At 47.4% G+C, this 12,579-nt stretch overlaps 1 protein-coding gene across 5 annotated transcripts in view; it reads right to left on the bottom strand.

Annotated features, from left to right (window-relative positions):
• The window catches only part of KIF26B (kinesin family member 26B), a 419,829-nt gene that overhangs the window by 70,248 nt on the left and 337,002 nt on the right, over positions 1-12,579 (bottom strand). For all 5 annotated transcript variants that reach the window (XM_072948623.1, XM_072948625.1, XM_072948626.1 and 2 more), the window contains 3 exons: positions 7,637-7,843; positions 2,674-2,767; positions 1,166-1,428 (listed from right to left, as the gene is read on the bottom strand). In XM_072948623.1, the coding sequence (XP_072804724.1) occupies positions 1,166-1,428; positions 2,674-2,767; positions 7,637-7,843 (564 nt within the window). The remainder of the gene's footprint in view (positions 1-1,165; positions 1,429-2,673; positions 2,768-7,636; positions 7,844-12,579) is intronic.

Raw genomic sequence — 12,579 nt, 5'->3', positions numbered from 1 at the left:
AAGGAGTTAGCCAGATAAAAAGCAAAAGGAGAGGAGGAGTGTTCCATGCACAGGGAACAGAGAACGTGCAAAGGCCCAGAGTAAGAGGGAGAGAGGCTGGTGCCTCAGAGCCTTGCTACTGAAAAAGTGTGGTCAGTTATTGGGAGGCTCGTTAGAAAAACACAATTAGGGGCCCCACCCCAGACCGACTGAACCAGAATCTGCATTTTAACAAGATCCGCAGTGGTTCATATACACACCGAGGTTTGAGAGGCACTGCTTTCTTAGGGAACCAAAATGTAATTGAAGAGGATTGGCAAGGAGGTAAGTGGTAAGAGAAGATTCTGGAAGGTCACAATGGCCTTGCACATCATGAAGATTCATAATGGAAATGGAAGGATCTGTGGTGCTTTAAGCAGGGGAAGGACACGGTCAGGTGTGTGTAGCTGGGTGTAACAAAGTGGGTCTCCTCACCTGAGAGAACAGTCCCACCCCGAGGCAGGTACTTACTAAAATGAACACCTGTCTGAAAAAGGGGGCATCAGATAAAGCCAGAAAATACAGCCTATTGTTAGAGACTGGAAAAGCTGACTATTCTGGATGGGAACCAGGGACCTCTCAGCTCATTCCTACATCCATTGTCAAACAGCAACAAGAAGAGACAGGAAGATGTCCAGAAAAGGCGAACTGGAACTTCTCTTGGCTTCCATAGTCCCAGCAATTATATCATGGTTCTAATTAGAAAGTGGTTATTAGTTTTTTCCTACAGCACTACTAATCCAGCTGTAAAGCAGTGCCAGAAACACAGTTTATAGAGCCATAAACAGCCCCAGTAATGGCTGTAGCTATTTGTGCAAAGCAGTAAATATTTCGGCTTGTTGTTAAACAAAAGAAAGATCGTACTTTTTTTTTTGAAAGGGGCATAAAGAAAGTGAATTCAATTTCCCCCAAACGTTACAACAATTGTGGTTCCTGCTCATTGTCAATTAGATTCAAGGTACAAATATTTAGGTTGGGTGAGCAGATGGCCCTGCAGCTGCAGGCCATAAAGCCCCAGTCCACTTGTAAAGTAAACACTTGTAAGCCTCCCCAGTTTACATGTTGAGTGAGTCATGGGGTGAACTGCCCCAGCCTCCCAGGTAGGGACGAGCCACCTCGGAGCCAGCCAAGCCCCAGAAGCAATCACCTGCGTGCCACAGATGGGGTCCTCACACAGGTACACGCCCGGGGACTGGCCGTCCTGCAGGCTGCCTGTGGCCACCTCCGACAGCAGGTCCCGAAGGTTCTCCTCTTTGCCCCACACCTCCACGGCTGAGATCCGCACTGAGAAACGCGCTCCCGTCTTTTCCTTCCGTTCATTTATCAGTTTGAAGAGCCAAGAGATGGCACAGGGGATGATGCCAAGGTTCTGCATGGAATCGTCCTTTCCGATCATGGTATAGGATTTTCCTGGGAGAGCGAGGGGAGAAAGAAAAGCAGCTTGAGTGTCTGGGCATCACTCTATAATCTCAAGAATAGATGCCAAGGATGCAAGAAAGGCATGGGGAGTGGGGAATGGGAAGAAAGGAAATGGAAAGCTGGGAGAAATATGAAACATTTGACAACCACCACAAAAAAAGACATTTCCAAGTACTACTGATGAAACGGCTATAAAGAAGAATGTAAGAGCCCAGACTAATGACAAGACTGAATCACCACTGACCTGGAGGAGGGTTCCAAGCACGACAAGCTGTCCAGTTTCCGCACCGTCTTACTCGTGGTGGGAGGCCCATGATCTTTCATCCGGGTTACGGTTCTTTTTCTCACCACCCCACAGATTCAATCCGCACACTTACACTTTATATCGTTTCTCAAGTTAAATGCTGGGTATATTTTTATAGCATGAGTGAATTCCATTATAATCTAAATCACTGTTTTGATCAGAGATCAAGAAGACGAAAGTGGCAGTGAGATGAAATGGGCCTTCCGTCTTGGCCCAGAACCGCCTCCATCATCACAAGGTGGCTGATGGGAGCTCTGCCCAGGGTTGCTTTTTGGACCATCCCCCCCAAATTACTAACTTATCAAGCATGTGTGGTCAGACGCAGTGAGCAGATGGCCACAGGTCAGGATTAAGAAGGCACTTCAAGGGGATTCAGTCACCAAACCATCACAGGGGTGTGTGGGCCACCTCCTCTCCCAGATTGATCAGCACAGGTGGATTCCTGACAGCTGGATGAATGGTGGGAAGTGAGGCTGCTGTCAGGCTGATCTCCCCAGACGGGTGCCAACATGGTCTGGGTATCGCTTGGTGACAGTTTCTCTGGCCTTTATAGTTGGCTCCATTCACCAATCTGAGTCCTCTGGGGAAGTTGGGGTCGGGGAGCCTTCTCTGCTTCCCAACCACCCCTGCTCAGGAAATGTAATTTTCCTGCTGGCTTTCTGGGTGTGACCCTGACCTGGACCAGGTGGGAACAACCCCACTACTCGTTTTGTTCATCTCGTGGACTCTAAGGCTTTCCTAGATGATTGGGAATCCAATTAGGACGAACATCTACATTTCAGAAGCACAGATGGTTATTCGTGATTATTCAAGTCAGCACCTAAGGGAAACCACCTCTCCTTTCATTGGAGGGTTCTGGGTACAAAACAGAAGAATAGAGAAAGTAATTGGAAAGCCGGCAAACAGCATGAATAAGTAAAGCTCTCACTGACCGAGCTTGGCGTGACCGAAACAGAACACACAGCCATCTGCCCCGTTGACCACAGACTGGATCACCTCTGCCACGGTTCCAGCACACACTTCAGCCTGGCAGACACAAGAGACACGAGCGGTGAGTGGATCCTTAACAGCAGAAACTTGTGCCTGCTTTCCTGCGGCTCAGGGACTCGAGAGCCATGGAGTTCCCAGACAGGTCAGCTCTAACAGAGTTCTGGAGGTGCTCAGAACCCATCGGACTTCCCATCCCCTTGCCACCTGAGTGTTACACACATTAGCTGCAAACCACCCTTCCTGCTAATCTGTGGTACATCTCGCTGCTCTCTCTGCAGATCATGTGGGAACGGACTGGAATGGGAACAAAGGGTCCTTTCATGGACCTCATGCCCTTCCCTGATCTGCCATTCTGGCCTCCCTAACAAGCATTTAAATTTCCCATTCACCCTCTGCTGGTTAGATCTGTCCTTCACACACACACACACACACACACACACACACACACACACACACACACAAGCTTGTGAAATGGGTTAGGCTCATTAGAGGGTAAAAGGTGCTGTGCCATTTCAGGAAAGTGACCTTGAGATCCACTGTAGTTCTAATATAAGCAGGAGCTTTGTGATGGGCATCTGTCTTCCAGCTTCCTCCTCTTTCTCCATCTACATCCTCCTCTTTTCAAAATCAGCCTTTTCTTTCTCTACAGATACATTCAACGTATACAGTATCAGTCACCATTGGTCAGTGTGTTACAGCGGGTGGTCTTCAGCCTGCTGTGTCTCAGCTCCAGCTTGACTATTAAATCTTTAGACAGAGGCCAGGCTCTTGGTGACTTTTCGTATTTCCCCATGAACACCCAATAATACAGCGCTCTGCAAACGATCAGGAGGTAGATTTTGTGAACCAGCTCGGGGATCCGGGAACTTTCTGGTTGGCATCCGTCGCTGTGTGCTGCACCTTCCTTCCTGCTTCAGCACCGGAGTCAGAGCTGGAAGCATTCAGAGGACGTGCAGACACAGGGCTCTGCAGGCATCGGAGTCATGAGCCTTCCGGTGGGAATCTGAGAACTGCAGCCGGCAGTGAGTGTCGTTACTCAGCTCCAGGTTTCAGCAGCACAATGAACCTATGTTCGGAAATCAACTTTCTCTCCCAAACCGAAATTGAAAAACCACACTTCCAACAACTGTCGCTTGTTCTGGTGGTCGCCTCAGCACCTCCTGGGTGAAGGGGGTGGCAGGACAAGGCTGCCGTGGGGACCACAGGATCTGTCACACCCCAGGATCTAGCTAACAAGAGCCTTGTGCTAAATCCTGAGACTGAGGTGGTAGGACTCTTGAGAGAATTTGCCAGAGGCGCCTCTGCACAGCCAGGAGATAATATTACCGAACAAACTCTGCCTTCTTTGGACATAAAGTGAGATGGGGGTTAGGAGGCTGAGGGCCCACCTTGAGACATACATCTAATAATATATTAGATTCAAGGTCAGCAAAGAGAAAGCCAGTTGTGTGTGGACCAAACCCGCACATATCACTGAATCACGTGTACAAGGAAATGCAGACATGAGGACAGAGGAAATGCAGGAGCGGCCTCACAGGGCACAGGGTGGGCAGGCCTCCCCTTGCAGAATTCCTGCCCAGTGTCCACTGAGAAGAGAATGGCCAGCCACCTGTCCATTTGGTGTTTGTGAGGAGCTGACCATGGCCCCTGGAGGCCCTTTGCTGTCTTTCCCCTTGAGGCTGGAGGCTTTCCAAGCAAAGACTCACAGGCAGGGCTAGCTGTGCAGGAAGCTTCTGTTCACCCCCAGGCAGGCCTGAGACCCTTCCAGTAATGACAGAATACTTGTGTTGCCCTTCCCACACCAAATCCCGATGCTGAAATTCCCATGTGATAGTATTTGACGGTGGGGCTTTTGGGAGGTGATTAGGTCACAAGGGTGGCGCCCTCATGGATGGGAGTAGTGCCCTTATGAAAGAGGCCCCAGAGAGCCCTCTTGCCCCTTCCACCAGGAGGACATAGCGAGAAGATAGCTGTCTATGGATCAAGACGGGGCCCTCACCAGATGCCACATCTGCGAGCACCTTGATCTTGGACTTCCCACCTCTTGGACTGTAAGAAATAGTTTTCTGCAGTTTATAAGCCAGTCTGTGCTGTTTTGTTAAGGCAGCACAAATGGACTAAGACACCTCCCCAAAGCTAGATCCAGCAGAGGTCTGCCTAGTGTTGGGCAGCTGATGACAGCTGAGGCCACTGGAGGGTACCAAGGATGGCTTATAAGAGCTACGAGGAGAAAGGACTATTGTAATCACGGCTTAGCTTCAGGAAGCTGATGGCCTTAGAGACTGAGAGGAAGCAAAATTCGTAACTGCCACCGTGGTGGCTGCTGCTTCACAGGCCAACAGCAAGGGCCTGGAGCAGAGGCTCACTCTGCATACTTTCCTGCTCTCCTGCTTCAGAGGCTCTCAGGTGCTCCACGCATGCCCACAGCATGATTTTACTATTAACAGTGACAACAGAATAGTAAAAAATTATGACGTTTAGTGAGCACTCAGTGAATGAAAGACTGAATTTCTAAGTCTCAATTTCCTTGTCTGCAGTGTAAAAGTAGCAATACCTCCCTTCCAACAGCACAGAATTCCAGGAAGGGTCACATGGATTAATGCATATGAAACTTCTTGCAAACATCAAATTTATATTGAAATGTAATTTATCATAATATTGGAAATTTTAACAAAAGAAAGCATTCCGAAGCAAGTGCAGCTATAACATTGAGCATGTGAGTTGTGGTATCCAGTGTGAAGTATAAGCCAAGATGTAAGCAATAAAAATGGCTCCTTTTTCTGGAATAAATCTAAGACTCATTAAGAAATAGACTCACAGACAGAGAATACAGACTTGTGGTTACCAGGGGGGTGGAGGGTGGGAAGGGATAGACTGGGATTTCAAAATTGTAGAACAGATAAACAAGATTACACTGTATAACACAGGGAAATATACACAAAATGTTATGATAACTCACAGAGAAAAAAATGCGACAATGAGTGTGTATACGTCCATGAATGACTGAAAATTGTGCTGAACACTGGAATTTGACACAATATTGTAAAATGATTATAAATCAATAAAAATGTTAAAAAAATAAAACCCATTAATAGCCCGCACTTAATTTAGGGTTTGCTTTGGAATTCTTACAACTTAGGGAGATTTGCTTTTGAAAAGTTTTAAGTGTGTTAATTAAGTTATTTGTAGGACATTTATTAGACCCAATGTCAGGTTCAGATTAGCGAGCCCACTGGGTGGTACAACACACAAAAAATGTAATGAAGAAAAGAACTATAGAACTTACTCATAAAGTACTTTGTCTTTTCATGGTGAAACTCTTCGGGGGAACCACTTGCTCAGTTTGTTAATGAATGGAGCCTATATATGTGCTAAGTGCCTCTAGTGTAATATGGGTGCCTGTGTGAACATCACTACTTCCTACACTCAGATGCCACATGGAGGAAATTGCCAGGCTCTGCAAATGGTGGCCGTCAGAACCCTGTCTTCAGATTCTGCTCCAGGCTATTAGTTACTCGATTGCATTATGTTTTGTATAAATCTTGGGAAGTCCTGGAACTTTATCTGGAAGGTGCAGGTGTCTGATACCAAAATGCAAGCAAAGTGGGCCACCATACACCTATAACCTGGGTTATAGCTGTCTACTAGAAGATCCAGTTGCAACAGTTCATTGCAGATGAACTGCACCAGATGGTGTAAGTGAATCTTCTAGTCGGCATCTGTTCTTACTGGGATTGGTTCCAGGAGCTTTGGTTCAGGAATCTTGGCACTCTGGGCCCTCAGGAAGCCTCCAAATTATACTCCTAACAGATTAACAAAAATGGCTACAATTCTCCACCCCTCTTTGTGTGTTGGCCCCTTGCAATGTGACTTTGCAGCTCCTGCAATCAAGAGGTAGAGTCTCTTCCCTACCCCTTGAATTTGGGCCAATCAACTTTAGCAGATATGATGTAGTGTCAATTCCAAGCCTAGACCTCAAGAGGTCTGCAAGCTTGGATAATGTCATTGCCATGAGAGCAAGCCCAAGATAGCCTGCTGATTGATGAGAGATAACATGGAAGACAGACCAGGTGATTTGGCCAAGGCCATTCTGGACCAGCCAAAAACTGGCCAACCCTCAAATGTGTGACAGCATCCAGCCAAGATGAGTAGAGCTGCCTACCCAACCCAAAGCTGATCCCTGACACACAAGTGAGCCAGGCTAGGAGCAGAGGAATGCTCATGACCCATAAGAAGTAATAAATATTCATTATTTATAAATAATAATAATATGAGCAATAATAAATATTTGTTGTTTTAATCCACTAGGCTTAGGGTGGTTTGTAACACAGCTTTCCCTAGCCTCTCCTATTCCTCTCCACTCCACTGATCCAGGCCACAGGACTGCATGTCAGTCTCAGTTTCCCTGCCTAGCCCTCCAGGTCCTCACCAGGAATTGCCCTCTATAGGGCCCTAGAACCCTGCCTAATTCTAACTCAGCTTCATGAAACATCTTTTCCCTTCTTACTTTCTAGTCAGAAGCCCAGAAGCCCAGTCAAGAGCAGGGTCCTAATGAACCAGTCACCAGCACCTTGATGCAGCTGTTCCTGAAACTTCCAATTCTGTCTGCTCTCTTCTGCTTCTGTTTGCCATCCACTGATGAGTCCTTTCTTTCTTCTCTCCAAGGATATGTTTTGTTGAAATCCTGACACCATGCTCCTGCCCACGGTATGACACCAGCAATTCAAAAGGACTGACCTATTCAATGGAACTTAAATGGGCTTCCAAAAGTTGTTGTGTAGATGGTGAAACTGACTCATCAGAGTGCTTTGGAAGACACTCTCCCAGCTCATGGGTCCCAGTGAACAGTTAAAGCTTCCTGAAACTAATCAATATTGCCTGAGCTCGAGGAAGGGTTATACCTACCTGAGAAGCGTCTTGTGGAAAAACTGCATCAAAGGCAAACATCTTAGGAGGAACTTGGTTCCCTCTCTTTTGGAAGGCATTTAGACCTCCACAAGTCAGAGGATCATACAAGGTGATTTGCTTCTTTCGTGGGTCCACCTTTAAGAAAGAGCTGGATTCGGAGGTATCGCGAGCCAACGTGGAACAGATGCGAAGCATGACTTTAACCTGTTAAGAAGCCAAGGCAGGAAATGGCATGGGTGACGGTAGCTGGATACTTTATGGTGGAGTACCTTACTCTGGAGACACAAGTATACATGGCAGCGTGGTATCGTCTCACAATAAATTATGATAAAATGCACAATGAATTAGCAACATAATCCTCAGTGGGTCATGGGAAAACGGATTTATTCATAATTACCCAGTAGAATATTTTGATCTGTCCATTACCTTGTTTCAGAAATGGTGCAGCATGTTAGCATGTTCTTTGTCTTCTTATTAAATATAAATAGAAAATTAACTGGACCCAGGTGGCCCAATTACTTAGATGAAAAGGTAATGCGGACTGCCAAGCTTTAGGGGCTGGTGCAGCTCCCTTGAAGCTCCCAGATCAATAAACCACGAACATAAAAGTTAGCTCCATAATTTACTCCTTGCTTCCTGCTCATCAGGACTCTTAGAGACAAAAACCCACAGTTATTAGTGTCATCATTAGAAGCCGGTGAAATGGTCTGTTTTTAATGGCCAGCATTTGAAATGTGTTCCAAGGGGCAATGGTGATAAAAGATTTGTTTGAAACATGTTATTTGGAATCCCATTAAGGGAGTGCATAGAAATTGTTGTTTTAGGGAATGAAAGTGCATCACTGTGGGAAACAGGAGGCAATGCCCCTTTAATCCACCTCCTGAGTAATTGAACAGTAATGTTTCTAGTCCTCAGCCCAGCCCAGCCCAGCCCAGCCCCGCCCCATGGCTGAGCAGGGCATTTGTAGAAATGGACTAGAGTCTGGAGATGAGAAGAAGTCAAGCTGAAGCCACACACACACAGTCCTAGAGGCTCAAATCTTACAGAAATGGATAGCATTTGCTCCCTTACCAGCTCTTGGTTACTCATGTTGCTGGTTCATGCCAAAAGTGTGGATCACCTACTGTCTGAACCAGGTACTGAGCTAGGCCTTGGAGATACAAAGACCCATAGTACATAGATTGGAGGGGTAGACAGACATGGAGACAGAAAATTTTTGCAATATAATGTGGCAAATTCTGATGCTATGTACAGAGTTATTTTAAAACTCCTCTCTGTGTCATGCCCTCTTCATCTAATCAATTTTCAGGTCTGATGAAATCTCAGTTATGCAATTTTGGGCAGAGGGATCGCAAATTTTTACAGAAAGTATTTCCAACCTACAGAAATGCTCAGGGAATAATCTACACCATGCATACCGAGTGAGGTCATCCCCTGCTTATCTCAGCCCTGCCTATGGGGGCATGGGAACTTGTCTGCAGTGCACAGAGCTGAAATGTAAAGAATTCCCAAGGCGCTGGACTCATCAGACGTCCTGCACCGTGTCCCGGCTGTGCTTATTCTCATCCCTTAAGAATAGTACTCAAGGGTAGATTCGGCGGCTCGGGGTCACAGTGGAAAAAGACAAGGCTGGGATGAGGCTGACCTCTCAGGGTTCACATCTCGGTTCTCCCACTGAAGTCACATAATGATACCTGCTGTTTCCTGAGGGTCTATGGTATGCTAGGGCTGTGCTGTTACCTACAGCATCTTATTTAATCCTCCCCACAGGCCAGTGCACAGGCATTCTTGTCCAGATTTTATAGATGAGAGAGAGAGAACAGATGTTACAGAACTTGCAGGTGGTAAGGCTGGGCTCTGCTCCCACCTCGGTCTGACTCCAAAACCCACACTTTTCCCACTATGCCAACGGTTGCTGTCTATACGTAGTCAAGCTTCTCAGAACCTCAGTTTTCTCTCATGTGTATTAGGAACAACAATGCCCATCTCATGGGACAGTTGTGAGAAGAAAATGAATTGACACGCGAAGCACTGAGCACAAAGTAGGTGCCTGATCCCTTTTTCACTTCCTCCTCCCCATACTTTCCCCCATCTGAATAATGATACCCTAGCATTTCCCAATCAGTGTTAACAGAAGGTTTCAGAACTCCCTGCCCTGGACTCACAAACAGGATGCGATGGGAGATCACTGCAGACAGACGGAGCTGGGCCTTACAAGGCTCCTATTAGTAAAGCCGTGCCAAGGTTCACACGTAGTCACTACGTATATGACACTAACCATCACATCTGTCTGCATTCCTTTCTGGCAATTTTCTTCTTCACTGTTGAGTGTCTCCAATCTTCTTTTGGTTCCATTCACTTCTATAGATTTGCCCCAGTTATGCAGCAGGTGTGCCCAGAGCACGTACTCCAATTGCAACTTTTGGTGGGCATCAGGGACCTCCGGGCTTTCTGTAAGCAAATCTCCTAGCCCAGCCTCTGAACACTACAAGTCAGGGACGATGCAACCCCAGGCAGAACTGATGGAGTCACATGGCCCGCTGCTTTTCTACTTCACCATTTTGCATGCAATTTCTGCGTAACTAGAGGTGATGAATGTAAAATACGGGCTAAGTCAGGCAAGGGCCGACAAGGAGAAGCAGGAGAGAAGGGGCGGACTTAGTGAGTCGTTTGTCTAGGGGGAACGCTCCTGAATCTTAATGAAGTTCCAGGCCTGCAGTTCAATTTCTGCAGACAAGCTGAAGAGCCCAGCCGCTGGTCTCACCAGGGAGATCCACAGCTCTTTAAAAAGCCATTGAATTCTGGGCTGAGGGGGATGCCGCACTCCATTCTTTTCTTTGCAATTCATTTAAATAAAAGGCTATTTCTTCCCCTTAAAGGACAGAAACTGGGTTTTCCTGCTTCATTTCTTTGTGTCATTATTCCTTTCGTCCAGTCCTCCACTTCCCGCTAATCCTCTGTAATTAAAGTGCTTAGGAGATACCACTTGTGATCAAGAAGGTCCCCTGACTTCTTGCCAGGAGTTCATGCTTTTGTTGCAAACACTGGTAGGTTCTTGGCAACATCTACTTCCACCCTCCCTCTCTCTGCTGCTCTGGGTAGAGCAGAGGGTCCCCACAGTTGGTAACCTGCACAGAACTTCTCCCCAGCTCTCAGGAGAAAGGGGGCAGTCACTGTTTCAGTCCCAGCATCAGAACTGGGAGAATGGGATCTACAAAGACCCAGAGAAAGAGGAAGGAGGGCCTGACGCCCTGATACCCCGAGAGTAGCTTAGCACCTCATCTCCCAGAGCTCTCCCTGGTTGAGACCCCACTTTGCCTCATGGATCTAACTGTTCAGAGGATGGTGCGAGACACCTGTTGCTCCAGGCAGCAGTCATCTCACTGTCCTGCTCATCCATTATCTCAGCACCTCCTCCTGGATGGCTGGAGGGGGACAGAGGGAGAAGGCATTTGTGAGACTTTCACACAGCTTTGCTCCTGAACTGTGTAGACTCGCCGTCAAGATGAAGGCAGCGCTGACTGCCACATAGCCTTACAGGAAGCCCCCGAGGGGCAGCCCCACCAGTGCTCACTGCTCCACTCCATATGGTCATATGGACCCTCCCCTGTCCCAAGCATGGACCAGGGAGGCTCTTCACTGCCTGTCTCTCTACCCAGAAGCTGTCTGGCTGCAGGCTCTTATCAGACTGTAAGGCTCAGGAGGGCTTGGGGCAAATCTTACTATCCAACGGGTCCCTCACCAATCAAAGAAAGACTACAGATGATGGTAAGGTGGTGGGACACAGAGAGGACACAGTCATCCTGCTCAGGCGTGGGCTTTGTTGAAACTCCTTTATGAAGCCTCACAATGAAAGCCTGGGACAGACACGCATGAAACAGTGACCGGTCCCCAGCCTGCATCTGGGCCACAGTAAATGCTCAATGAGAGTGTGCCGGTAAAGATACACAGTATTTCCCCTACAAGGTTAGAGGCTGCAGAATAAATTAACCACCACCATCCTTCAGTCCCTGTACATTTCTATATTCTGACTCCTGACAGTGATGCCTAAGTTCACAGGTTTTTCAGAATCAGCTCAGTAGAAGATGGTCAAGGTGAAGTCAGATCAACCACAAATACCATGTGGCTTCATTTTTGTCTCAATCCCAGCAGTATTCGAATTATCTTTAAGCCTTCCCCATCTTTTCTTCAGTTTCTAAAATGTGTCTGGCAATGGTTCTCCAAGGAATGCCAGAGGCATGTAAGATGGGTTCATCGGAATCCACCAACAGGAAGAATGGTGGGAGAAGCAGAGTGGGGGAGACTGTCAGGGGGATTCCAGAACCAAAAGCAGTGTCTCTCGAGACCGAAGAGCCAAACTGCAGAGCCAGTGAGCCCCAGAACTCTGGTCCAGGGTCCTGATTCCCTCCTGCTGAGGCAAGTGGCAGCTGTGGTGATGCTGGGATTCCCCATGATGGATGTGAGCCATGGAAACAGCCATCACCCTGGCTCTCACAGATGATACAGAGCCGAAACGCAAGCAAGAGACTGGGCTGACCTTCCAGCCTTGCCTGATGACAGCGATGATGGAGATGGAAACCTCACTGTGCTGCCCCTAGTGCAGACGAAGAAGCCTTCCCTGGTTTCTACATATTTTTGGATGGGATTCAGCTCTTGAGGGCAAACTATGGAGGGATAACAAAAGAGTGCATTGAATCTAAAGTATATTCCCTTTCTTACAGGTTCTGGGTGTGACGGACACCAACAGCAGTGAACTAGGAGCCAGGAGACTGGTTCTCATCCAGACGTCACCACCATTGAGTGGCTGGTCACCTGAGGTGTGGGCCCTGGTTTCCTTATCCCTAAAATGGGGCTACAGTGTCACGTCCCTTGGTGGACAGTTGTGAAGAAACAAAGAAATAAAGACAGACTGTAAAGCAGAGTACAAATGTAAAATATCA

This window comes from Vicugna pacos, chromosome 23 (genome assembly GCF_048564905.1).
Source record: "Vicugna pacos chromosome 23, VicPac4, whole genome shotgun sequence".
Taxonomy (NCBI): domain Eukaryota; kingdom Metazoa; phylum Chordata; class Mammalia; order Artiodactyla; family Camelidae; genus Vicugna; species Vicugna pacos.
This window is presented reverse-complemented; position numbering and strand designations above follow the sequence as displayed.